The sequence below is a fragment of the Copadichromis virginalis genome, linkage group LG16 (assembly GCF_057382275.1).
Source record: "Copadichromis virginalis isolate Kocher_CV1m ecotype Utaka linkage group LG16, C_Virginalis_male_GT1.1, whole genome shotgun sequence".
Taxonomy (NCBI): Eukaryota; Metazoa; Chordata; class Actinopteri; order Cichliformes; family Cichlidae; genus Copadichromis; species Copadichromis virginalis.
Window position 1 is genome coordinate 23,855,670 of NC_140633.1, and position 25,029 is coordinate 23,880,698.

At 39.0% G+C, this 25,029-nt stretch overlaps 2 protein-coding genes across 4 annotated transcripts in view; one reads left to right on the forward strand and one right to left on the reverse strand.

Annotated features, from left to right (window-relative positions):
- The first annotated feature begins 414 nt into the window (after nt 1-414).
- Nucleotides 415-16,568, forward strand: prkra (protein kinase, interferon-inducible double stranded RNA dependent activator). 2 transcript variants are annotated; one of them, XM_085433941.1, is made up of 8 exons: nt 415-659; nt 2,980-3,155; nt 3,650-3,731; nt 5,297-5,378; nt 5,477-5,594; nt 5,677-5,771; nt 5,869-6,031; nt 15,698-16,568. In XM_085433941.1, the coding sequence occupies exons 1-8, from the start codon at nt 622-624 to the stop codon at nt 15,847-15,849; spliced, it is 906 nt and encodes a 301-aa protein (XP_085290067.1). In that variant the 5' UTR covers nt 415-621; the 3' UTR covers nt 15,850-16,568. The 2 variants fall into 2 exon arrangements, with proteins under 2 accessions (XP_085290067.1, XP_085290068.1); XM_085433942.1 differs by having other exon boundaries at nt 416-659; nt 5,300-5,378.
- Nucleotides 16,569-18,264: 1,696 nt separating this feature from the next.
- osbpl6 (oxysterol binding protein-like 6) overlaps nt 18,265-25,029 on the reverse strand; it is a 44,902-nt gene continuing 38,137 nt past the window's right edge. For both annotated transcript variants that reach the window (XM_085433944.1, XM_085433943.1), the window contains 7 exons: nt 24,904-24,967; nt 24,621-24,699; nt 23,958-24,102; nt 23,568-23,712; nt 23,338-23,464; nt 23,040-23,162; nt 18,265-21,035 (listed from right to left, as the gene is read on the reverse strand). In XM_085433944.1, the coding sequence (XP_085290070.1) occupies nt 20,924-21,035; nt 23,040-23,162; nt 23,338-23,464; nt 23,568-23,712; nt 23,958-24,102; nt 24,621-24,699; nt 24,904-24,967 (795 nt within the window). In that variant the 3' untranslated portion in view covers nt 18,265-20,923. The remainder of the gene's footprint in view (nt 21,036-23,039; nt 23,163-23,337; nt 23,465-23,567; nt 23,713-23,957; nt 24,103-24,620; nt 24,700-24,903; nt 24,968-25,029) is intronic.

A 25,029-nucleotide genomic window follows, 5' to 3' on the forward strand; every position in this document is an offset into this window, starting at 1 on the left:
CACCTCTACTCTATAGCCAGGCTTTAACCAGCAGAAAATGTTATCATTTAGATTCTCAATCTATGATACCTAGTTTCCTGTTGTTTTGATTTATTTATTTATTGCTGTTTAAACAAGCCTTGCTGTTCTTTGTGTTCTTTTTGTCAATGCCAGCTATTATTATATTATTGTTATTATTATCATTATTATTATTATTATGTAGTAGTAGCAGTAGTAGAAATAGTAACTGTAAATTTAAAGATACAACGGTTTTTTTTGTTTTACAATTTAATCTAGATTTTTTTTTTATTTAAAAAAATGATCTAAAACATGTTTTACGGGGACACTGTCCCGTCCAGTTGAATAGGTAGGACTCACCGGTAGGTGGCAGTAAACGCTTTAGCTCACACATTCTGACGTGCGTTTGACCCGCGTTGATCCGGATGTTGATATAATGTTAAACTGGCGATTGTTTCCCCGGCGAAAGTACAGTGAGGAGTTGCTAGCGTTGACAGGCCACTTAATGTCCATCACAGAATCATTGCTAGATGTCCAGAAAAATATCTCATCGTCGTGTTTAAAAGTTGTTTTGGCCGGAACAGAGTCTGTAATCAGACCTGTGAGGAACCGTGAGCTGCAAACATGTCTCAATCACCAGCAGTGAAAAGCGAGGATGCGAGGTCAGTGTTTTATTGATAGTAGTTATGTGATTCGAGGTAACGGTGCACAATCAACCAAACCGCTTGCATATCTAGTTTGTGTCAAATAATAATGTAGTTAAATTAAAGTGCATATTATGGTATATTAGCTAGAAGCTACAGCTGAAGTCGTGCCAAGTATTTGGTCTTAAGTTGTATTTACGTGTTGCTTCTTTCACTAATCTTTTAAATAAATGGCGTTAAATAATAAAAAAAATGTCTGCACTGATTCACCACAGCTATCCGCTCTGTATGAAAAGGAGACATCATCATCAGAGAGAAAGAGGTGGTAGCCAAATATCCTAGAGCTGTAATCAATGGGAATTCAGTCATAACAAAGATGGTGGTGGAGGTACAACTTCCAGGGTTAAAAACGTGGGGCGATGATGCTGATGGTAGAGATGATGACTGATACCTTTTGCCTTCAGTGCTCCCTCATTCAACAAGGTGGTGAATGAGATTGTTGCTCCATACTGACATGACAGCATCGCACAGTCAGTTGCTGCCGGTTTGTTGGCTGCACGCCCATGATGTGAATCTCCATAGGCCCAATACCCTCCTTACAGTCTACAAACAAAGAGACTGACACTCACAGTTTTAAATGTATATAGTCTGAAAAGCTGCTTTGGTAATTTATGTGGCACATTGGGGAAACCTCTGCTGTACATAGTGTGTGCAAGCAGAGAAAAAGAGAGCTTTTAATTTAAGTTAATTCAATTTAATTTTAATTGTAATTTTTAGCAATGCGTGTCAGAATCATCATCATCTTCCTTTAGCTGCTCCCTTAAAGGGTCTCCACAGCTCATCTCCTGCCACCTGCCACAGCAACCATCTGTACGTCCTCTTTCACTACTTCTATGAGTCTTCTCCGATTGAGCTTGACTGATATAGGATGCCAATATTTGGTGATTTAAAAAAAGTCAACAACAATATACTGGACAACATAATTGGGTTTTTTTTCTTTCAGACTCAAGACATGAACAGATTTCTCTAACATTTGTTAAGTGTTGGTATTTATTCGTTATTTATTGTTCTTACTAGGATAATATGACAATTCACTTTTAATAGAAAGTTTTTCTGCTGCATCAAGTCATGGATTACTTGTTTTTGCTCTTCAAGACTGCTTGGTTCCACTGTTTGTTGTATTTGGGGTTTTTGTGTTGCCAACACAACAAAGTGAAGGTGAAAGCTGCAAAACTCTGTAACATCAACACTCATACTATAGTTGAAAGATGTTTCTACTGTCTGTTCTTTACTCTTTTATTTATTAATTAAAATTTTCATTTATTAGCTGTTTGTAAAAGCCAATAAATGGCTATTTTCTGATACACTGTATGCAAATAGCTAATACCGGCTGATATATCAGTCGGGCTCTAATATGGAAAATGAAGTGGCATGTCACAGGAATTACAATAGTGTAGTCTGAGACATAATAGATGCAATTAAAACTTTAATAGACTCACTAGACTGCATTACTCAGAAAGGAACTGCTCCATTTAATTTACCATCCTCACTGTTAAATACTTTTCCTGTACATTTTCTGGGGTGGCTGTAGCTCAGGTGGCAGAGCGGATCAGCCACTAACCAGAAGGTCGGTGGTCGATCCCAGGCTGCATGCCAAATATCCTTGGACAAGATACTAACCTCATGTTGCTCTCTGATGCATCCATCGGAGTGTGAATGTGTATGTATGTTAGATACTTAGCACTTAAGCTTAGAAGTTCTTGTGTGAATGGGTGATTGGTTGAATGAATTAGCTGTATAAAGCGCTTTGAGTGCTTTTTGAGTGCTCGGACAGAGTAGAAAAGCGCTACATAAGAACCAGTCATTTACAAACTAAGACAGTATAAAGGAGTTCCTGTTCTTGTCAGTCGATAATGTCTCAGATGATCTGTGTCGCTGCCATGGTTATGGAACAGTGAAGAAATTGCAAAAAGTTCTTTGATTAAACTGTTATTTCATTGATTAATCATTTAGTTCATTATTTAGAGAAATTTTCAAGGCAAACTGGTAGAAAGTTGACTTATTCTGGCCTCTAAAATTCTGTTCATTAACAATTTTGTATTGACAGCCTTTTGTTGTTTGTTTTAAGACAAAAATTAGATATAATTACATTTTTGGTACTAGGGCTGATAAAACTGGGAAAACATGGACGTTTTCACTTTTTCCTTTATTTTATAAGCAGTTTAAGTGCACAATCAGTCATCCTGTTGTCATTTGTTATTCTGTCATTCAAATTTAATGAGTCAGTTATTACAGTCATAGCTCATAATTTGTCTGTCCTTGTGTTGACTACGTGCAGCTTGGATACAAACGAATCACAGAAAAGCAACTCGGGGAAAACACCGATACAGATCCTGCATGAATATGGCACGAAAAGCGGAAACCTTCCTGTGTACGTGATGGAGAGGGCTGAAGGAGAGGCTCACCAGCCCAGCTTTGTCTTCAGCGTGACAGTCGGTGACGTAAGCGGCATAGGTAGGCTACGCTGTCACCCCTGCTGTGCTGATAGCTGGCTGTCACCGAATGAGGGCTTTTATTTGAATTGAAAATTGCACCGTGGTAATTCAGAGAGAGTGCCTCAGGCTGCAATATGTTCTTTGTCACTTTGTTGAATTTCTCTTCTGTTGCTGAAGCAAAGTGTTTAAATTTACCCTCTATATCCCTTGTTTTTTAACAAAGATATCACACTTCAGGCATAGAAAAGTGCAGGTCCAGAGAAAAAGGGTGAGAAGCAGTTGGAATGCTCTTCATGTTGAGGTGATGAGAAATGACTTAGTGTCTGTATTTAACATCTGTCACCAAGCCTATGCTTTAGGGGAAAAAGGCTTCAAAGTTGAAGTCTTTTTGTTCTTCCCACTAGCCTCTCACACTTTACATTTGATTAGGATACTGTGGCTTTCAGTTAGGTTTATTATTATTGCTGTTTTGATATTGTATAACACAGGCAACTGATTGGTCTTTTTTTTCAGGTCAAGGGCCGAGTAAAAAGGCTGCTAAACACCAGGCTGCAGAGGCTGCTCTAAAAGCTATGAACATAGATGCTGGAGTCATGTAAGTAGAGTGTAATCATTTAAATTACTGGTTGGAAATAAAAGTTGTACTCCTCAGAGGTTCGCAAATAATGAATATTTACCTCTTTGAATAGCAAGCGGACTTTGTGCTGCCAAATAAAGTTGGCAACAGCAAAGCTACGATAATTTATGTTCATTTTCTGGGTAAATCGTCAAGGCTATAATTAGATTAATGAGCAATGAAAAAAATGAATTGCATCCCAAATTAGTTTCAGTCAAAACCATGCCAGTGTTGTGGAACTTTAACAACTCAATCTGTCTGCATTTTGAATCATTTTGGACATTTTATAGACTTCACACTGGCTGTTATAGCATAAAACACAAATGTTTAAGAATATGACAGGAATCTTTTACTATTTTCATTTGTTTAAACACTGAAGTCAAAACAGTAATTGGAATTATAGAAATAATGCTGGTTATGTTGTTATAGTGACATCTGTCAAAGGATTGGTTATAGTGTTGTGGAAAAGCCATGACTATACACTCCTTGTGTATAGATTACTATCAAGGAGTCAGACTTTCCTGAATTCTTTAAGATGGTTTTAAGCAATAGTTCCTCAGTCTTTCTGAAGGTCATTCAGAGTTATTTGTTTTTTTAAACATTGGCTGCTCTTTCACTCAGTTCAGTCCTTGTATGTCATCATCACTTTCAGAAGATTCTTGTTTTTTAAGCCACCTAACACTGACCTATCAATCATTCAAGCAATAAAAAGCTACATAACTCAAAAAATAAACCATTTTTGTGGCTACACTTAACAGATAACATAGCAAAGGACCAATTTTGGATGATTCCAAAAAACCTATTAGCTAAAAACTTCGAGTATCTCAGATTGGTGTGCAGTGTGTCCTTATAAAATTTGAGGAAACTTAAGGTTGGAAAAAACAAACAAACATATGAACAATATTTGGTTTAAATTGTCATCACTATGTATAGAGAAGGCCACGACAGAGGCATGGTGAGTGTCTACAGCCATCAGAAAGATACAGTGGGGATTCTGTCATGGCTTGGAGCTGCATTTCAGCCAGTGGTGTTGGGGATCTTGTCAACTATCAGATTTTGATCCACCCAGCAGTACCATCTGAATGGGCATCGGTTTGGCAACCACTTTATTATTTTAGCAATTACAATAATACATCTGGCAGCAACACTCAAAGAAGAGCTCTGAGTATCTGTCAGAAATCTTTTACTATTCCTGAAGACTACTTATAGAAATGACAAGAAAGCTTGACAAGAGTTTAGGCTGTGCTGGAGAAAGATGCGTTAAAGGTGATCATACCAAATATTGACTGTCAAGCTTCTTAGAATGATGTGAACTCTGTTATTGCCTTGTACGTTTTGTATGTCAATGCCTGGTTGTACATTTGTTGTACCAATTTACTATTTTCCTAGAAAAATGAGGGTTAACTCAAGACTTTTAGCACAGCTCTGTATTTATGCTGCAGGAGGGAAGTCAGCCTGAGAAATCTTAGATTAAATCTTGTGCTTGTAACTTGTAGCGCCTACTAAATACTATGACACTCTTGTGATTTCTCTTTAATTCCAAGCAGGAATGTTCCTGGGACGTCTGACAGTAATGGTGTGGCAGCAGAGACAAACAATCATCCTAACTCTGTGGGGTTACTCCAGGTGTGCCAGCCATGGCTGTGTTTATGCAAGAACATTTCTTCCATATGTATGAAATGAACTGTGTTTCCCTCATGATCTTTTCTTATCGTTCACATTAGGAGTTAGCATTACAAAGAGGATGGCATCTTCCTGAATACACAGTTTTAACAGAGGCTGGTCCACCACATAAGAGAGAGTTCACGGTTATTTGTCGATTGGAGTCCTTGTCAGAGAAGGGTGCGATTATTTTTCACGTTCAAAGAAAAATTTCTAAGATTTTGCTCGTTTGTCCTAACTTTCTATCTTTTTTTCTCGACAGGTGTAGGAAATTCAAAAAAAGCTGCAAAAAAAGTGGCTGCAGAGAAAATTGTGGCAAAGCTTCAGAGTCTATCAGGCTGTTCTGAAATCACATGGGTATGTCGGATCTTTCTTGGCTCATTTGTGTGACGTCTACAGGCAACTTCAACATTTCAGGCAATTTCTTTTGTGTTGTGATGTTTTTACTTTTCAGGGTCCTAAACCAAGTGTGCGATTTGAAAACTTAAGGAACTCGATGGCAGAGAAGATATCTTTACTGAGGAGAAACCCGCTGAGCATTCCCAACACAGACTACATTCAGATGATGTTGGACCTTTCCAATGAACAAGGCTTTGAGGTCACATACTTTGATATTGGTAAGAAAACAAACTGCATTTGTATTTTTCTGTTAGCAATACTGGTGCCTTCCACTCAGATTATGTGGTTCCCAGCTTCCCTCACTCACATCAGATTCAAAGAAAAACTCCCGTCGCCCTAATCATAGAACGCATTTAACGTCTTGATTAAATACTCAACTTTCATCCCTTTTTAAAATAATAAAACTGGGTCATCTATGCAGTTGTGCTTTCCCAAATGAGGCCATGTACCGCTCCAATGGTTAATACTGAGAAATCTTCAGAGTAGTGGGGCACTTGTGAGGGTGTTAGAAAAAACAACAAAAAAAACCCCAGATGTGAGGTTGACGAAAGACATTTTCCATACATTACGTTACACCTGGGATCGGATCGGATGCCTTTTGCCTTCACAATTGCCATAATTCTTCATGGCATACATCCAACAGGGTGCTTCAAACATTCATCTAAGATTTTGGTCAATGCTGGCATGACAGCGTCACACAGTTGCTGCAGATTTGTTGGCTGCACACCCATGATGTGAATTTCCTGTTCCACCACAGTCAAAGACACTCTATTTAATTCAGATCTGGTGCCTGTGGAGTTCATCTGAGTACAGTGACCTCGTTGTCATGCTCAAGAAACCAGTTTGAGATAGTTGGAGCTTTGTCCTGCTTCATGTGCTGCCCTATTATCTTTATGCAGTGGCAGATCACAACAATAGTCAACTCAAGGCAGTTTATATTGAAATGGAAAAAACAACAATCCCTTTTAAGCAAACACTTGGTGACGGCAGAGAGAGAGAAACTTTCTTATGCCAACTATTCACAGTTAGTGTGAGACAGAAGAAAAGAGTGAAGCAGAAAGAGCATAGGTGACTGAACAGTGAGGCTGGTGTCAATAAGACTTGAATTATCTGCTCTTCCCAGAGTTTTTACGGGTGCTTGAAATCCGTGAAAGTTCTTGAATTTTAGTATTGTCTTTTCAAGGTTTGAAACATGCTTGAAGCCGTATTTCATTCACTACAAATAACTATATGACCGAATAGTTTTCTTATCAGGTAGAAAAATAAAACGAGTTGCAAAGTGTAAAAGCAAAATTTCTCCACCTGGGCTGCCATGCACCACTGTGTGACCCCGCCCCTCCGCCGAACAGTCGGGGATGAATGCACTAACTTGCTGTTTTAATGAGTGTTTGATAGAAAACGACACTGGTGGACTTTGGACTCTTGAGTCACATGACAGGTGAGTCCTCAGGGGCGTAATTTCCAGGGGGGTTATGACCCCTCCCAATAATCAGACCTAACCAACAAAATTATGAATTATCTTGCATGAATAGGCGGTTGATTTCTTTACTCCAGTTATTACCAGCAAAATAGTTGCATGTTTAATCATCTGGGAATTTGCCCAGATTTATTTATTTATTTATTTAGACAGAGATCTTGACCACACAAATGTTCAGCACAAAGTTACACCAATGTGAGTCCTAGTAAATAATTTTCGAGTATGTGTACATATCACGTGCTATTATTATTATTATTTTGCTAGCTATCAAACGTACTGGAGAAATGATTGAAATGCACTGAGTGTGATGCAGTACGGCAGCGCTATTATAGCAGTTAGTTATGGCATGGTGATTTATGGAATATGCTGTAAACTTAGCTAACATTATTTAGCAGTAGCAGTAACGTGAGTTACTTCACTCAAGTAAAAGCTTTAAACGTTAGTGTGATACTTAACTAGACAACTTATGGCATAAGGAAATAATGGTAATAAGAGGGACTGATCCATATGGACACAAAGAATAGCCACTTTTTTGTGCTGCCGAAGTTCCGAGGCTTTCATTCAAAATCTTGAGCACCTACACATTAAACAACTTAAAAAATATAAATGACTTCAAGCTCACATTGACGCCTGTGGGACACTATCAGCCACTGAGACAACAGACAAATTTGAGTGTTTTAATATATGAATATTTCACACATTAAGGCTGCCTGTTTATTTAAGGGAGATGAACAATACATTATAATTTTACATAATCATATCACAGATGATAGACTAAAAAAATAGATTTGAGGTAGATGCTTGTGCATTCTTAAAGTCTTATATGTTGAACTGAATTGAGTATGTCATCTGTTCAAAGGCTCTCCCAGTCAGTGCTGTTCTCCATGCCTGTCTTACTGTACATGATGTTATCAGCACAAACACTTTAAAGGTGATCATTTATGACTTTAACAATAATACAGACAGCAATGTAGTCCAATATCTCACAGTTAGTTTTATTGGGAATTAACTTTAACCTGTTTGGCCTTCAGGGGTTTTCTGAGCTTTCTGCTCGAAAATGAAATGACCAAAATAAATGTATTTCTCTGCCATTACAGAATGAGGTAAACAATATTTGTATCAAAATAAAGGATATGGATATGGATATTACCTGTCCACAGATTCATGGTGCAGTAACTGCTCTTTTAACTGTCTGGTGTCTTTGCTTTGTTTGGTGTTTGTAGACATGGTTTACATGAGTTTTTAGCTGAGATTCAGAGGTTTCTGTGGACACTACTCATGTCAGCACTTATATTTCTGACCTCGTGTTATAATCGATTAAACGCGATCTCCTCCCTTTTGCCCCCATTTTTGATGTTGTGGGCGCAAATGATCAGGCGTGACATTCTCATAATAAATCAGAGAAGATACTGCAAAGAATTAATCCTGCATTTGTGTGATTGAAATGTGTGTGCAGTGACACTGTTTTAAAGATTTGGCCTAAATAATTCTGGAGTGAATGAGCCTAAACATGATGACCTGACTAATGACACCATATCACCTGTGACACTCACACATGCACGTATGACTTTGCCAGTTTCAGCTGAAACAATTTCAATGTTTCAAACCATGTTCCAGAGTTTTTAGTTCACCGTTCATGAGGTTTCAAGAAGAAAATGAAAGACAGATCTGAATGTTTGAAAGTGTTTTGGAAAAACTCTGTAAAGAATAGATGAACAATACTCAAAGGATAAATTCAACTGTTTTATTTTGTTAGATAAGTTGAAAAAAAAGTTAAACAAGCAAGTAAATAACGAAACAAGGTAAAACGAAGTAAGTTCAAAAAGTTAACAAGTAAATAACGAAACAAGGTTAAATGAGGTAAGTTCAAAAAGTTAACAAGTAAATAACGAAACAAGGTTAAATGAGGTAAGAGCAAAAAGTTAACAAGTAAATAACGAAACAAGGTTAAATGAGGTAAGAGCAAAAAGTTAACAAGTAAATAAAGAAACAAGGTAGAGGAGAGAAAACCCCAACAATCCCCTCTGAGCACGCACTAGGCGACAGTGGGGAGGAAAAACTGCCTTTAAACGGGCAGAAACCTCCGGCAGAACCAGGCTCAGGAGGGGGCAGTCAACTGCCGGGACTGGTTGGGGGGGTGAACAGAGGTGGAGCAAGACGAGGCTACATCAGTTGAAGAAGCAGTATTGTCCCTCTACCGGAAAAAGCTGAAGAATCTTTTCTTCTTTTTCATGGACTTTTCCACGAGCGCCTTTTTGTCCAGGATGAGGGTTCTCAACTCATCGATGGTTTCTGTGTTTTGCCTCTCTAGTTTCTTGCATGTTTGTTCCACCTGTTCTAATGTTGCTTGTGTTTCTTCAAGCTTTTCTTTGAGGTCTTTGGATGTTGCCTCCTGTGTCAGCTTTGCCTTCTGCAGGTCTGCATTTCTCACTTGATCTTCTTTGTGCAGGCCTTCTAGCTGCTCATTTCTTTTCTGGATATCGCGGAGCGTACACTGCAGGTCCTCATGCGTTTTGTCTTGTTTTTGCTTTTGGGCCTGCATTTCTGTGTTTTCCCGCTTCAAGTTGTTGAATTCCAACAATATCCCCTTAATGAGCTCTGAGTTGTTTTTGGCCATGTGATCAATCTTTTTCTGCATGTGTGAGCATCGTTTTTCTAGTGTTTCCTTTTCTCCCTCCAGCTCACTTGTTTTGACCTTCAGTTCATCACAGAATCCTTGCAACTTTTGATTTTTACTCTCAAAGTCCTTGATAATGCACTTTTCTTCTGGCAGTCTTTCTTTCTGTTGCTCTTTCTCTTGAAGGAGGTCTTTATTTTGGACCAATGTTTGTTCCAACTCTGCCTTCACCATTCTGTACTTTTCCTGCATGCCTTGGAGCTCGCGCTGCAGGTCTTTTTGCTTTGTGTCCTGTTGTTCCTTCTGTTGGAGGACTTCTTTATTTTTTTCTTCAGCTTCATCAAGCTTTCTTTGGAGCAGGTGATTCATTTGGTCCATGTATTGCAGATCCCACTCCATTTTATCAATCGTCGCTTTCCTGCCTTGAAGCTGCTCGGACATTTCTTTAACTTCAGCGCTCTTTTTCTTGTTTTCTTTGATGAGGGATACAATCTGCTCTCTGGCTTGAGCAAACTTGATCCCCCAGCCCTCATTAATAATGTTGATGTCGGGCTGGCGCTGTAGTGTTTCTTCCAGGTGTTTGTTTTGTGCTTCCATCTGTAAGCACTTCTTCTCCAGGTGACGTTTTTCTTCTTCAATTTGTCGAATTTTGTTCTGGAGATGGTTGTTTTCATTCCTACTCTCCTGTAATGCCCTTTGGATGGATAAGAGGCCATTTGGAGAAATTGGCCGGCCACGCGTGGAAGGAGAGGCGGCAAAATCTTTTTGTCTTGGTTGCCGTAATCTTGGATACATGTTGGCGTTTGTATCCGATGACTCTGAGAGGTTTCCAAATTTTTCTGTAGTGAACGTTTGAAGGCTGCAAACACAAAGGCTGCGAAGAAACGAACTGAAAATTGCTGTTTCTCACCCCTATTTATAGAAAAACTTCAAAGGATCCTTGTGACATCCTTGTGACATCCTTGTGACATCCTTGTGACATCATCACTCCTAAGCCAATCAGATTGTCACATGACATTTTGGAATGTGGAATGGGGATATGTTTTTTTTTAAACAGTTTTCAAATGTAACTTAATATTTAAGTGTTTCTTACTTGACCCGCTTAGTCGATTAAAAAGTTAATTGCCACGAACACCCCTAATGTTATATAACAGACCACAGAAAAAAGACAGGTTTTTTTCTACGTGACAGAGCTATAATAAATGTTTTGTTTTTTTTAATTATCCTACTTTTTCTAAAAGGGAACATTATTTAAAGAATATGTATTTAATTAAAAACTCTGTATTCATCTAAAGGGTATACCAAGAAGGGTGAGCTTCCTGCTTGAAAAGGAAATGACCAAAATAAATGTATTTCTCTGCAATTACAAACTCTGTGTAAACAGTCTTGGTGTCAAAATAAAGCTAACACTGGTGAGATGTCATCAGAGCTGTAAATATTACTGCAGATGTTACTATGTCAAAGTTACTGTGACTCAAACATAGAAAAAAAGATTTTTTATTTCCCTCACCTAATTTTTAAAAGTATTTTATAGCATATAACACGTTTGAAAATATGCTTTGGTTCACATTTAACTCCAGAAAATCATAAATCAAAATATGGATATTACCTGTCCACAGATTCATGGTGCAGTAACTGCTCTTTTAACTGTCTGGTGTCTTTGCTTTGTTTGGTGTTTGTAGACATGGTTTACATGAGTTTTTAGCTGAGATTCAGAGGTTTCTGTGGACACTACTCATGTCAGCACTTATATTTCTGACCTCGTGTTATAATCGATTAAACGTGGTCTCCTCCCTTTTGCCCCCATTTTTGATGTTGTGGGCGCAAATGATCAGGCGTGACATTCTCATAATAAATCAGAGAAGATACTGCAAAGAATTAATCCTGCATTTGTGTGATTGAAATGTGTGTGCAGTGACACTGTTTTAAAGATTTGGCCTAAATAATTCTGGAGTGAATGAGCCTAAACATGATGACCGGACTAGTGACACCATATCACCTGTGACACTCACACACGCACGTATGACTTTGCCAGTTTCAGCTGAAACAATTTCAGTGTTTCAAACCATGTTCCAGAGTTTTTAGTTCACCGTTCATGAGGTTTCAAGAAGAAAATGAAAGACAGATCTGAATGTTTGAAAGTGTTTTGGAAAAACTCTGTAAAGAATAGATGAACAATACCCAAAGGATAAATTCAACTGTTTTATTTTGTTAGATAAGTTGAAAAAAAAGTTAAACAAGCAAGTAAATAACGAAACAAGGTAAAACGAAGTAAGTTCAAAAAGTTAACAAGTAAATAACGAAACAAGGTTAAATGAGGTAAGTTCAAAAAGTTAACAAGTAAATAACGAAACAAGGTTAAATGAAGTAAGAGCAAAAAGTTAACAAGTAAATAACGAAACAAGGTTAAATGAGGTAAGAGCAAAAAGTTAACAAGTAAATAACGAAACAAGGTAGAGGAGAGAAAACCCCAACAATCCCCTCTGAGCACGCACTAGGCGACAGTGGGGAGGAAAAACTGCCTTTAAACGGGCAGAAACCTCCGGCAGAACCAGGCTCAGGAGGGGGCAGTCAACTGCCGGGACTGGTTGGGGGGTGAACAGAGGTGGAGCAAGACGAGGCTACATCAGTTGAAGAAGCAGTATTGTCCCTCTACCGGAAAAAGCTGAAGAATCTTTTCTTCTTTTTCATGGACTTTTCCACGAGCGCCTTTTTGTCCAGGATGAGGGTTCTCAACTCCTCGATGGTTTCTGTGTTTTGCCTCTCTAGTTTCTTGCATGTTTGTTCCACCTGTTCTAATGTTGCTTGTGTTTCTTCAAGCTTTTCTTTGAGGTCTTTGGATGTTGCCTCCTGTGTCAGCTTTGCCTTCTGCAGGTCTGCATTTCTCACTTGATCTTCTTTGTGCAGGCCTTCTAGCTGCTCATTTCTTTTCTGGATATCGCGGAGCGTACACTGCAGGTCCTCATGCGTTTTGTCTTGTTTTTGCTTTTGGGCCTGCATTTCTGTGTTTTCCCGCTTCAAGTTGTTGAATTCCAACAATATCCCCTTAATGAGCTCTGAGTTGTTTTTGGCCATGTGATCAATCTTTTTCTGCATGTGTGAGCATCGTTTTTCTAGTGTTTCCTTTTCTCCCTCCAGCTCACTTGTTTTGACCTTCAGTTCATCACAGAATCCTTGCAACTTTTGATTTTTACTCTCAAAGTCCTTGATAATGCACTTTTCTTCTGGCAGTCTTTCTTTCTGTTGCTCTTTCTCTTGAAGGAGGTCTTTATTTTGGACCAATGTTTGTTCCAACTCTGCCTTCACCATTCTGTACTTTTCCTGCATGCCTTGGAGCTCGCGCTGCAGGTCTTTTTGCTTTGTGTCCTGTTGTTCCTTCTGTTGGAGGACTTCTTTATTTTTTTCTTCAGCTTCATCAAGCTTTCTTTGGAGCAGGTGATTCATTTGGTCCATGTATTGCAGATCCCACTCCATTTTATCAATCGTCGCTTTCCTGCCTTGAAGCTGCTCGGACATTTCTTTAACTTCAGCGCTCTTTTTCTTGTTTTCTTTGATGAGGGATACAATCTGCTCTCTGGCTTGAGCAAACTTGATCCCCCAGCCCTCATTAATAATGTTGATGTCGGGCTGGCGCTGTAGTGTTTCTTCCAGGTGTTTGTTTTGTGCTTCCATCTGTAAGCACTTCTTCTCCAGGTGACGTTTTTCTTCTTCAATTTGTCGAATTTTGTTCTGGAGATGGTTGTTTTCATTCCTACTCTCCTGTAATGCCCTTTGGATGGATAAGAGGCCATTTGGAGAAATTGGCCGGCCACGCGTGGAAGGAGAGGCGGCAAAATCTTTTTGTCTTGGTTGCCGTAATCTTGGATACATGTTGGCGTTTGTATCCGATGACTCTGAGAGGTTTCCAAATTTTTCTGTAGTGAACGTTTGAAGGCTGCAAACACAAAGGCTGCGAAGAAACGAACTGAAAATTGCTGTTTCTCACCCCTATTTATAGAAAAACTTCAAAGGATCCTTGTGACATCCTTGTGACATCATCACTCCTAAGCCAATCAGATTGTCACATGACATTTTGGAATGTGGAATGGGGATATGTTTTTTTTTAAACCGTTTTCAAATCTAACTTAATATTTCTTAAGTGACCTGTTTAGTTGATTAAGAAATTTATTGCCACAAACGTCCCTAATGTTAAACAAGAGACAACAGAAAAAAAGACAGTTTTTTCCTATGTAACAGAGCTATAATAATTTTTTTTAATAATTATCCTACTTTTTCTAAAAGGGAACATTATTTAAAGAATATGTAGTTAATTAAAAAAACTCTCTGTTCATCTAAAGGGTATAACAAGAAGGGTGAGCTTTCTGCTCGACAATGAAATGACCAAAATAAATGTATTTCTCTGCAATTAGAAACTGTGTAAACAGTCTTTGTATCAAAATAAAGCGAACGCTTGTGAGATGTCATTAGAGACGTGAATATTACTGCAGATGTTACTGTCAAAGTTGCTGTGACTCAAACATAGAAACATTTGATTTTTTTATTTGGGTGCTTAACTAGTTAAAAAAAAGCATCTGTCTCCTATTTTTGCGTCACATAGTAAAGAAGCATCAATATCTGATTAGAAGACTTATTAATTTGGACATGCTGTTTATTATTGTGGTGTTTGCTGCAGTTTTCTTGTTTTGTGGGGTTGTTTTTTTTCAAGTGGAGATGAATATCTCTGACAAGTTGATTTGTTCACATTTGCAAATCTAAATTTTTAAGAGAAATTTGGTTTTTGAGTTTGTAGACAATGTAAATATAAGGCAACCATTTCCTTCTTCAGTATTTGTCTGTGGTGCATTTTTCTCTGTTTTAACAAAAGGGGAACAAAGGACATTTAAGTCCTCGTAAAATGATTTGTTTTAATTTTAAATTTTTGCTAAAACACATTTACCTGTTCACAACTGCGATTAAATAATTGTAATTTGGCATCTTATTTTTTTTTTTAAGTGTTTTACTATGTTTTTTGTTTTTTTTAGTAAAACAATGAATTTTAAAATAATAACAACAATAATCATGATGAATATTATCATTAATTATTATTATCATTATATAATTTAATACATGAACCTTACACTGGGTTGTATTTTCAAACAGTAATGAATGAATTATCAGTCTCCTGTGAGCAAACATTTGGCGACAGTGCTGAGGAAGAACTCCCTATTAACAGGAAGAGACGTCCTGCAGAAGCATGCTCAGGGAGTGGCTGCTATCTGTCATGACAGGGTGGGGGGTGAGGGGGAAAGAGAAGAGGAAATAGGAGCATAGAGAACAAGAAAGTATACAAAAGGCCAAAAATTGTGCACACATCCTCTGTGTCTACCAAGATTGCTAATTGTGATGGAACCTACCTGGTAAAATGCCTGTAGAGTCGTAAAACAGGTCATCTACTAATCTGAAGGTTGGTAGTTCGATCCAGCCTGCATGCCAAAGTATGCTTTAGCAAGGTACTGAAGCCCAGGTTGCTCTCCAATGCATTTGTTGGCATGTATATGTTAGAAAGCACTAAGACGTGGAAAAAGTGCTTGTATAAATGTGTGTGAATGGGTGAACCAGGCCTGTTGTAATACTTTTAGTGCTCAAGTTGAGTTTCTACGTTCAGAAAAAGAGAAACAAGGGTTACTCCCAGTAGGAGTCCAAGGGGGGGAAGAGTTAAATTCAATTCTGTAGTATAATGGAAACCATTATCCACAGCTTGTGGCTGTAAAATATGTGTTGCAAGATGTTAACTATTCAACTGTTTTGCAGATGAGCTCACAGTGAACGGGCAGTATCAGTGCCTGGCAGAGCTGTCCACCACCCCTGTCACCGTGTGCCACGGCACAGGCATTTCCTGTAGCAACGCCCACAACGACGCAGCCCACAGCGCACTACAGTACATCAAGGCCTCCATCAAATAAACAACGGCGCCGCCAGCAGTCGCTGCACCCACAGTGTCACATACATCAGCTGATGCCCAGTCTGCGATTGCCCGGGTATATTTTTGTAATCATGCACATGGCAAAGTAGACTCAACTGCGCAGTAACCCGAAAAAGCATCAGCTTTATTTTTCACCTCTATTTATACTCGCGAGCAAACTGTAAAAGAATCGAGCGGAAGTGTGGTTGTTTTTATGTTTTTATTTTAAATGTCCCAAAGTATGTGATGAAAAGTGGAAGAATATTACAAACGATTTTCTTTGTATCTTTTTACACACAGTGTGAGTGCAGTCAGTGGTTTGAATGTCTAGTTTTTCCATACATTTTGTCTAGTGTGACATATGGACAGAAAGACAGGCCATGTTTTTATTTCTTATTAGTATTTATTTTGTCCTACTTCCACTCATCCATCGCTCTTTATCAGTTTGACTCGGAATAGAAAAGATGATTGCTGGTCTGTTGCAGTGTGCCTCTGTATAGCTATAGAAGTAAAACCTGCTCTATATTTAATAGATTTACTGACTGGTGTTCTCTGCTGTATGAACTTACTGTTGGTAGAGAAAAATGGCAGCAACAACAAGTGTTCAGATCCAGTAAATAAATGAAATAACATTAAATAAATGTTAATGAGTGTTGGCGTGTGTTAATGGCCGTGCAATAGAGCCTACTGAGAGAATAAATTGCTGTGGCGCCTTCAGGAGCCGGCTGTTGTGTTATTGATTGAAATGCGTCCCGTGGGAGATGACCGCTGGACAGCCATTTATTCATCAGCCAGCCCGTTGTTAAGTATTGGTACAAAGCTAATTACATCAGAGTGAATTCATGGGTGCTTTCTACTTAATTTGTGTTGTTTTATAACAAAAACGTGGCCCAAAGAAAAGTCAAATACAGTAATTTATTTATTTGAATTTGGTTTTTTTACTCTAAAGAGTGATATTTGCACTCACTGGCCACTCTATTAGGTACAGAGACCCATCTCTCCCTGTGACTGGCATCAGCTGCTTTCATAGAAGAAAAATGACAACAGTGAAAGTTAAACCTGAAAGCAATGAGTAAAACAACACTATTATCCATATGCATTCAACAGACACTTTATTAGGTACACCTTCCTGGTACTGGGTTGGAACATCCTAATTTTTCATTTCATAGATTCAACAAGGTGCCTCACAGATTTTGTTTTATAGTTACATGACAGCATCTCACAGGCCCTGCAGATTTGTTGGACACACGTCCAGGATGGGAATCTTCTGTTGGACCACCTCCCAAAGATGCTCTATTAGATTGTCGTCTACTGTAAATACAGTAAAATAATTGTCATGACACATCCTGCTGGAAGCAACCATTAGAAGATGGGTGCATTATGGGTCATACAGGGATGCACGTGGTTGGCAAAAATACTCAGGCAGGCTGTGGCATTTTAAAAATGCTCAGCTGGTACTAAGGCGTCCAAAGTGTGCCAAGAAAGTATCTCGCACATCATTACACCACCACTACCCTGAACCTGTGATACAAGATAAAATGAAGCCATGTATCTGTGTTATTTCTGTGAAATTCTGACCCTACTATCTGAATGTTGCACCAGAAATTGAAACTCATCAGACCAAGTGGCAGTTTTTTTAATCTTCCATCATTGAACTCTGGTAACACATGTGAATTGATGTGAAGATCCTGTCAGGAGTCCTACAAGGTGTGGTCTTCTGCTGATGCAGCCTTTGATGTGTTGTGTGTTCAGAGATGCTCCCCTGCATACATTGGCTGTTGTTATTTAAGTTACTGTTGCTTTCCTGTCAGCTTGAAGTAATCTGGTCACTCTCTCGTCTGGCAACAAGGCAGTCACTGGACATTTTCACCTTTCAAACCATTCTCTGTCGTTTGGGTAAATCCCAATAGATCAGCACTTTCTGAAGTTGTCAGACCAGCCTGTCATACATATTCAAAGTCACTTAAATCACCCTTCCTCGCCATTCTGTTGCTCTGGTTGAACCTCAGCAGGTCAACTTGATCATGTCTATATGTCTAAATGTACTAAGTCACTGCTGTGTGATTGGATGATTTGATATTTGTGTTGCTGTGCAGATTAACAGGAGCACCTAGCAAAGAAGTCCTTGTCATTGGGTTCTCTGTTGCTTGTGTGTTTGTGTTTTTTTCCCCAGCAACTTAAAACATAGGTACTAGCCTTAAAAAATAGTGGATATCACTACTGCGTCATATGTGTTTCTATGCTTACCAAGGTGTGCTGTGGGAGCTCCAATTTCTGTTATTAAAGAAAACCAGGGGTGTCAAACATAAGGCCCGGGAGCCAGAATCGGACCATTGGACAGCTTATGAAAATGAAACATAAATATCAGAGTACAAGAACACTTACCTTTTTAAAAAACACAAACCACAGAACTTCATCCCTTGAGTTTTGCAGTTTTATTAGAACAAGCACTATGTAGCAGCAGTGTACAGTGTTCATGGAAAGATATGTACTTTGTTAAAATTGCACTTTAGAAGGTACCCATCAGGAAATAGATTTGATCCAAACTGAGCTGACATAGTGCTTCATGATACATGTCAGTCGACAAAAAAAAAAGTGTCCAATTCAGAAACCATAAACCTTTTTTTATAAGGCATCTGCAACATTCATTGGCAAGCTCTAGACATGCAGGTAGAAAATGGATGAAGAAAGCTGGAGGATTTTCTCTCTTTTTTTTCTCCACTACATTCTGACTCTGTGATACCAAACACTACACAAAGCACTGGCCCTACCTCCACAGCTACTGATGTAGGAGGGAAAAGAAATCAGCTGCTGCAGTAGTGCCCCCACTTTTTTTTCCTCCCCCCCCTAAATGTGCTGCATTTATTGTGATCACCAAAAATGAATCAGTTACATGTTGGGGTAGCAGAGCAGTGCAGAACACTTTTAGACACTGCAAGCGTTATACAGTTAAAACTTTTCTACTCCTCTAATGTCAAAGAAATTTCCCTTAATGTATTCCGTCCTCGGCTAAATGCTCAGTGTACTTAATCATCTGTAGGCAGGCGGACTATGGAGAATGTGCGGCGTTTGACTTGTGAATGGCATACCTTCTTCTTGGCTCGGGTATTCTCATCTGTTGTGTGTTTGTGAGGCATTGATAAATGCATTAAGGCACAGCAAGTGAAACCGACGCTGCTGAGTTGTAGCATTAAGTTCGTGATCAGGGAAAAATAAAACTATATCCACGCGTATCTTGTTGTTTTTTATCTTTTAAACTACATGGATGCAAAGCAGTTCTAACTTTTTGGTTTGTTAATCTACGGTGTGATCAGTGCACACATGATGGATTTGCCTTAAACAGTTTTCGCTCTACATATTTATATTCACCTTTCCCCTCCTCGCCCTGCAGCTGTGAACAAAGAGATTCAGCTTTAAGAACTATTCGCGTGTGTTCGGGTTGATTTTAAAGGCGCCCCCTTTTATTTTTTTCTTTAGCTGTAAAACAAAAAAAGAGGAGACTAGGCAAGATTTTAAAGCTAAACTTCAACCTGGTGCTTTGAAGAAGCCCACAGCATAGCAGTAAATTCTCTGGGGAATCAGACACATTGAGACGTTTTAATGTTTTTACAGTATCCATCTGAAAATCTGGCTTCTTTCATTTTTACAGGACGACCTGTAGGTGTCTCTGGTGTTTCATAATGAACTACGACTGCATGCGGTTTGGTGATTGAGTCACGGCGAGATTAAATCATTCCTTAATCAATTAATGATAAGATAAATTATAGATGGTTTGAGTAATATATCAAGAAAAATACCAAATATCTGCTGGTAACAGATTTATAAATGAATACAGTTAGTACTTTTTTTGCTCTATATCTTTGTAAATGATTCTTTTTGGTTGTTAATCAGAATAAAGATGATTTTAAAAAAATCTCTTTAGGTTTTTGTAAACTGTAACAAGACTCTGATGGAAAATTACTCATTTATTAATTCAAAATAATTACATCTTCAAGCTGCGGCTGTTTTATGGAAATATGTGACTCTGCTATTCACGTTTCGTTAATAAATGAAGTACTACAAAAATCCCAAGGATCTGAGAGAACGCTGCAACCTGTACAAATCTTTTCTTATACTCGTGACTCGGACGTGTACGCGCCCATTATTTGAACGAAACTCTCACATTCGGGAACAGAGTGGAGAGAGTTATGTATGCATTTATGTAACTGTGTGATTCACATGAGTTGGTTTTGTGTAAGAATGGTTATTATTAGACACTGGGGCTGCTGAGGTGAAGATCGTCCTTCCGTTTGCACTGTGTCACGACAGATCAGTGTTGACAGTCCACAGGGCCGAAACGCCTCGCGTTTAAATCACACCTCACCTCCCAGCACATGTTCAGCTCAGTTACTCATTAAAACGGCGTTTGTAGAGCCCCGTACTTCCTCCACAGCGGTCGACATTAATTTCAAATGAGTTGTTTCCCGGGAGAGAGTGCTGCCATCCGACAGAGTCGACAGTATTAAAAGGCAAAAATAAATAAAATCTGCCAATTCACATAATTCTCTTTCACTAAATTCTGAGTCCGAGATATTTTTTATAAAAATACCTATTTTTTTTTCTACAATAACTGATGATATAGTAAATACGGCTTTGTACCAGTGAAAGCTGCTCTCTACACATGCAATGTTATCATAGGTAATCTGTAGGTAATCAAAATGTCTACTTCATAGACTAGTCTACCCAAACTGCTGTTGGAAATTAAATGGCTTCAACTTAAAGGCGCCTAATCGTGTGACTTGTACAGGTGTCTTTTTAAGGCAAGGACATACTGGGAAGTCAACAGAGCTGAGGAAACATCTACATAGGCGCGGTGAGACCCAGCTTCGACAAGCACAATGAAGGTGATCCTAGGGTATGTTTCCATGGATGGGTGACCCTCCACAGGGTCGCTGGGCGTCGGGCCTTCCCTCAGCTCAGCAGTCATTCGTATCCATGCACAAAGATGTTTCATCATCGTCGCGTTTCTCTTAACACCTTATTGTGCGTAGGTAACAGCCTCCTCGTCTGTGATGATGGAAACACAGATCCATGTGCTACCATAGAGTCACTGTAGATTCCATGTTAATGAAGCCGGGGTTTTTGCGGAGCTCCCAGTACATGTTGTTGGAGACCCATCTCTCCCTGTGATTGGCATCAACCACTTTCCTGGAAGGACAAAGACAAAAGTGGAAGTTGTAAACCTAAAGGCAATGGGGAGAAATACACTATTCCCTACATACACTCAGCAGACACTTTATTAGATACACCACCCTCTAATACTGGGTTGGATCCTCCTTTGAGTTCAGAAATGTCTGAAGTCTTCATAGCACAGATTCAACACGGTGCTGAAAACATTCCTCAAGATTTTGGTTCATATTGACACGACAGCATTGCACAGTTGCAACATCCATGTTGACAATCTCCACCTAACAATTTCCACCACATCCTAAAGGTGCTCTTCTGGATTGAGATGTGGTGACTGTGGCTATTTGAGCTCAGTGAACTCATTGTCAAGTTCAGAAAAACCAGTCAGAAGATGAGTACACTGTGGATATAAAGTTATACACATGCTAAGCAACAATATCAGGTAGTCTTTAAACAATACTGAGTTGGTATCAAAGGGTCAAACACACCATTACACCACCACCAGCCTGAAATGCTGATACAAGGGAAGATGGATCCATGTTTTTGTATTGTTCATGTTAAGAAGACCACAGAAGGTACCACAGCTGTCAGCTAAGAGCTCACCAAAAGTATACATCTGTACAATCAGAACACTGAAAATGTAATTTGTCTCGATTTCTGCTGTGACATTCAGATAGCAGGGACAAAATCTGCCATAAACCACATGAAAGCATGGATCTATCCTGCCTTGCATCAGTAGTTCAGGCTGGTGGTGTAATATTGTGGGGGATATTTTCCCGATAAACTTTGGGTCCCCTTAGAACGAGCTGAACATCATGTAAAAACTACAACCTACCTGAGTATTGTTGCTTATCATGTCCATCCCTTTATGACCACAGTGTACCCATCTTTTGATGGTTGCTTGCAGCAGGATAACACACCATGTCACAAAGCTCAAATCATCTCAAACTGGTTTTCTGAACTCAACAGTGAGTTCACTGTAAATGGGCTCCACAGCCACCAGACCTCATTCCAACAAAGCACCTTTGGGATGCAGTGAAATTGGAACTATCATATCAATATGGACGAAAATCTCTGAGGAAGTGTATCTGTTCACCGGGAGATTTATAGACTAATTTGAATTGAAGTGTTGTCGTGTTCACATTTTTGTAGTTGTACAACCCATTTTATAACACAATGCCAGTTAAAATAAGAATGACAATACATAATAATAAACATACATAATTTTTTAAAACAATGCATTTTAACCCAGATTTTCATGTTCATCTATAAATCTCCCTACAGACACCAAATTGTGCTTCATTTGATTATTTGCAAAGAATGTGAATAATGTTAATGTTGAGTTTTCCATGCAAACGTTGAGCTGCTAAACATCCTAAAAATGGGAAAAATGCTGACACAGCCGCAGTCACATCCTCTCTTACAAATATTGATCAAATTATTGCAATAGAGGAGCAAATGAATGCTTCTGTACAACATTTGATTGTTCTATTGCACTTGGTTACAAAATGTTCTCGCATGTAATCGCATGGCAACACAATGCCATGTGATTACAACACAACACAGACAAAGACTAGTACTTGTAGACTGCCCATAACTACGTGGTTATCTACACTCCGGTTCTTTCTCATCTTGTGTAACACGGCTTCTCTCCACTTCTGATGTCAGCAATTACTGCCTAATAAGGTGATGTGTCTGGCTTAATGTTTTGATCAGCTACCTCAGGAGAATAAGACAAGGTCTTGCTAGTGAGCAAGAGCTCCCCAATCAAATCAGCTTCATAGCAGCTTCTTCTCTTTTTACCCGTATTCTTCCAAAATATGAGATCTTTTTCATTCTAATGTACTTAATCAGTCCAGATATTTTCCTCATTTCAACACTGAGATGTGTGTAGTAGGCTGTCTGAATGGAGCCAATCAAAGCCAATGAAAGACAAAACCGAACATGAAACGAAATAAAAAAACAAAGCGACGCATTCTACAAGGTGAATAATGCACATCTGGCTGCTGCTTTGTGCATCCTTACTTAAAGAAGCGTGGCTCGTGTTTGATGTTGTTCTCATCGTTCCACTTCCTCCTGACCCTCTGCATGTCCTCAATACGCTGCTTCTCTGATGACGCCATTTCCAAGTTACCTTCTTCCAGATACCTAAATGAAAGGATGAGAATTTGTAAACATGAGAAGAAAAACTACTACCAGCAGACTGACTTCAATGAAATTGCAGCCAGACCGGAAGAAATCAGTCACACTTTTTTTACTCAGTTGCTGCAAAAATATGCAGCGTTAGCAGCTCGTAGTGCCAGGTGCAGATGTGATGTTGTACCTTTGATCAGGTCTGAATCTGGCATCCGTCCGCGGCAAGGCATCTTTTAACTCAGGACAAAGCTCATTTAGTTCAATGGCAAACCTGGTGAAGCCGTAGTAAAGCTCATAGTCTGTGGGCATGGAGCCTGGGGAGGAAAGCCAACAAAGTCCCCTTTTAGCTTTAAAGCTTTGTACAGCTAGTCCTGAGTGAAGTCCCGCTGTGAGAGTGAAGCGAGAACTGATTCTTACCTGGCCTCCAGATGCATTTAGCAGAAGGTGGGACACCACAATAAACACCCTCGTGCCATTTTCCAAAAAGCCTGTGGATCACTTTTCCTTCCTGATCCATCACAAATCCTTGAACTTCATTCACATTTGAACTCCAGTAGTTTCCCTAAAAAACATAAACTTCACTGTTAGCTTTTTCAAGTTATATATAAAACTAAACCAGCCTAGAGCATTAGAGGGAAACCCCAAACGGTTCATTATAAACATCTGGAAAATTGTGAGGAGGAAGAACTCCCTTTTAACAGGAAGAGACTTCTCATTCAGGAAGAGGCAGCCATTGCCATACAACTGGTTGAGGAGAAGACAACAAAGAAGCAAGAAGCTACCCAAATCATCTCAATTATTTTTCACCTTGACAAAGGTAAGTTTGCAGAGGCAAGCACTGCTCTTTATGTTTCTGATGGTAATCTCCCCGTAGTGTTCAATCCACCGCCGTCCACTGAGGATGTTGTGTACACAGGTGGTAACTTTATTCCATTCGTATTGATCACCAAACCTAGAAAGCCACAATAAAAACAGCTTCAGGTACTGCAGGTGTAAAAAGGCTAGATTATTAAAGTAGGTGATACAGCTATGTTCATTTTCTGTGTAACCTCAGTGCTTTTCGACTTCTGTGAGGTTGTCACTTTAATCATACCCCAAAGAGGTTATTATTTGTGGGTTGATCCATACAGTAGATTCTTGTGATAAATCCAATCAAGCCAATCAAAACAAATCTGGCTTTAGAGCAAGGGGAGCTTAAATGATTAACTCTGAGGATGCTGGATTTTTCTGGGGCTCTTAGGTGTTTTTAACAGCTTTGACAGAACTAATAAAGTTTTTGTTGTTAATTTCTGTTGATTTAACACAAGCCTGCATTTCTCAGTCATCATTAAAATCTCGATATTTCCATGAAGGCAATTAAAAGCAGAAACCTGGCGATTAACATAATCCCAGTGACATGAAGCATTAAAACCAACCAAACTCTGCGCCTTCATGTTCAATTACCATGCACACCAGCTGGGTGAAGGTTACCTGGGTATCATGAGATTTACACTCCCGATTGGTAAAATTTCCATTGATTTTCCCCAGAACTTGTTTTTCCATCTCACATCTGGAAAGAAAAACAACAAAAATATCCCATTAAAATAAATTTTTTTTTTAACATTTTGTCTAAAATCATACCAAATAACATTTATGTTTACTCTGTACAATTTCCGCTGGTTATTAAAAAGGCTAATTGAGTCCTGCTGGCTGGTCTACACTAAGCCATATCTCCTGTGAGGAAAATCCCTAACTAATTAGACAGGTAACATACCTTGCCAGAAGGTGAAGTTCTTAGACTCACAGTGGCAGGCGGAGACGGGAGGGTGGTGGCTCACCTTCGAGAAAAGATCAAATAAAAAAAAGAGTCTGGCAGCTGTCGTTTAGATAGCACATCATA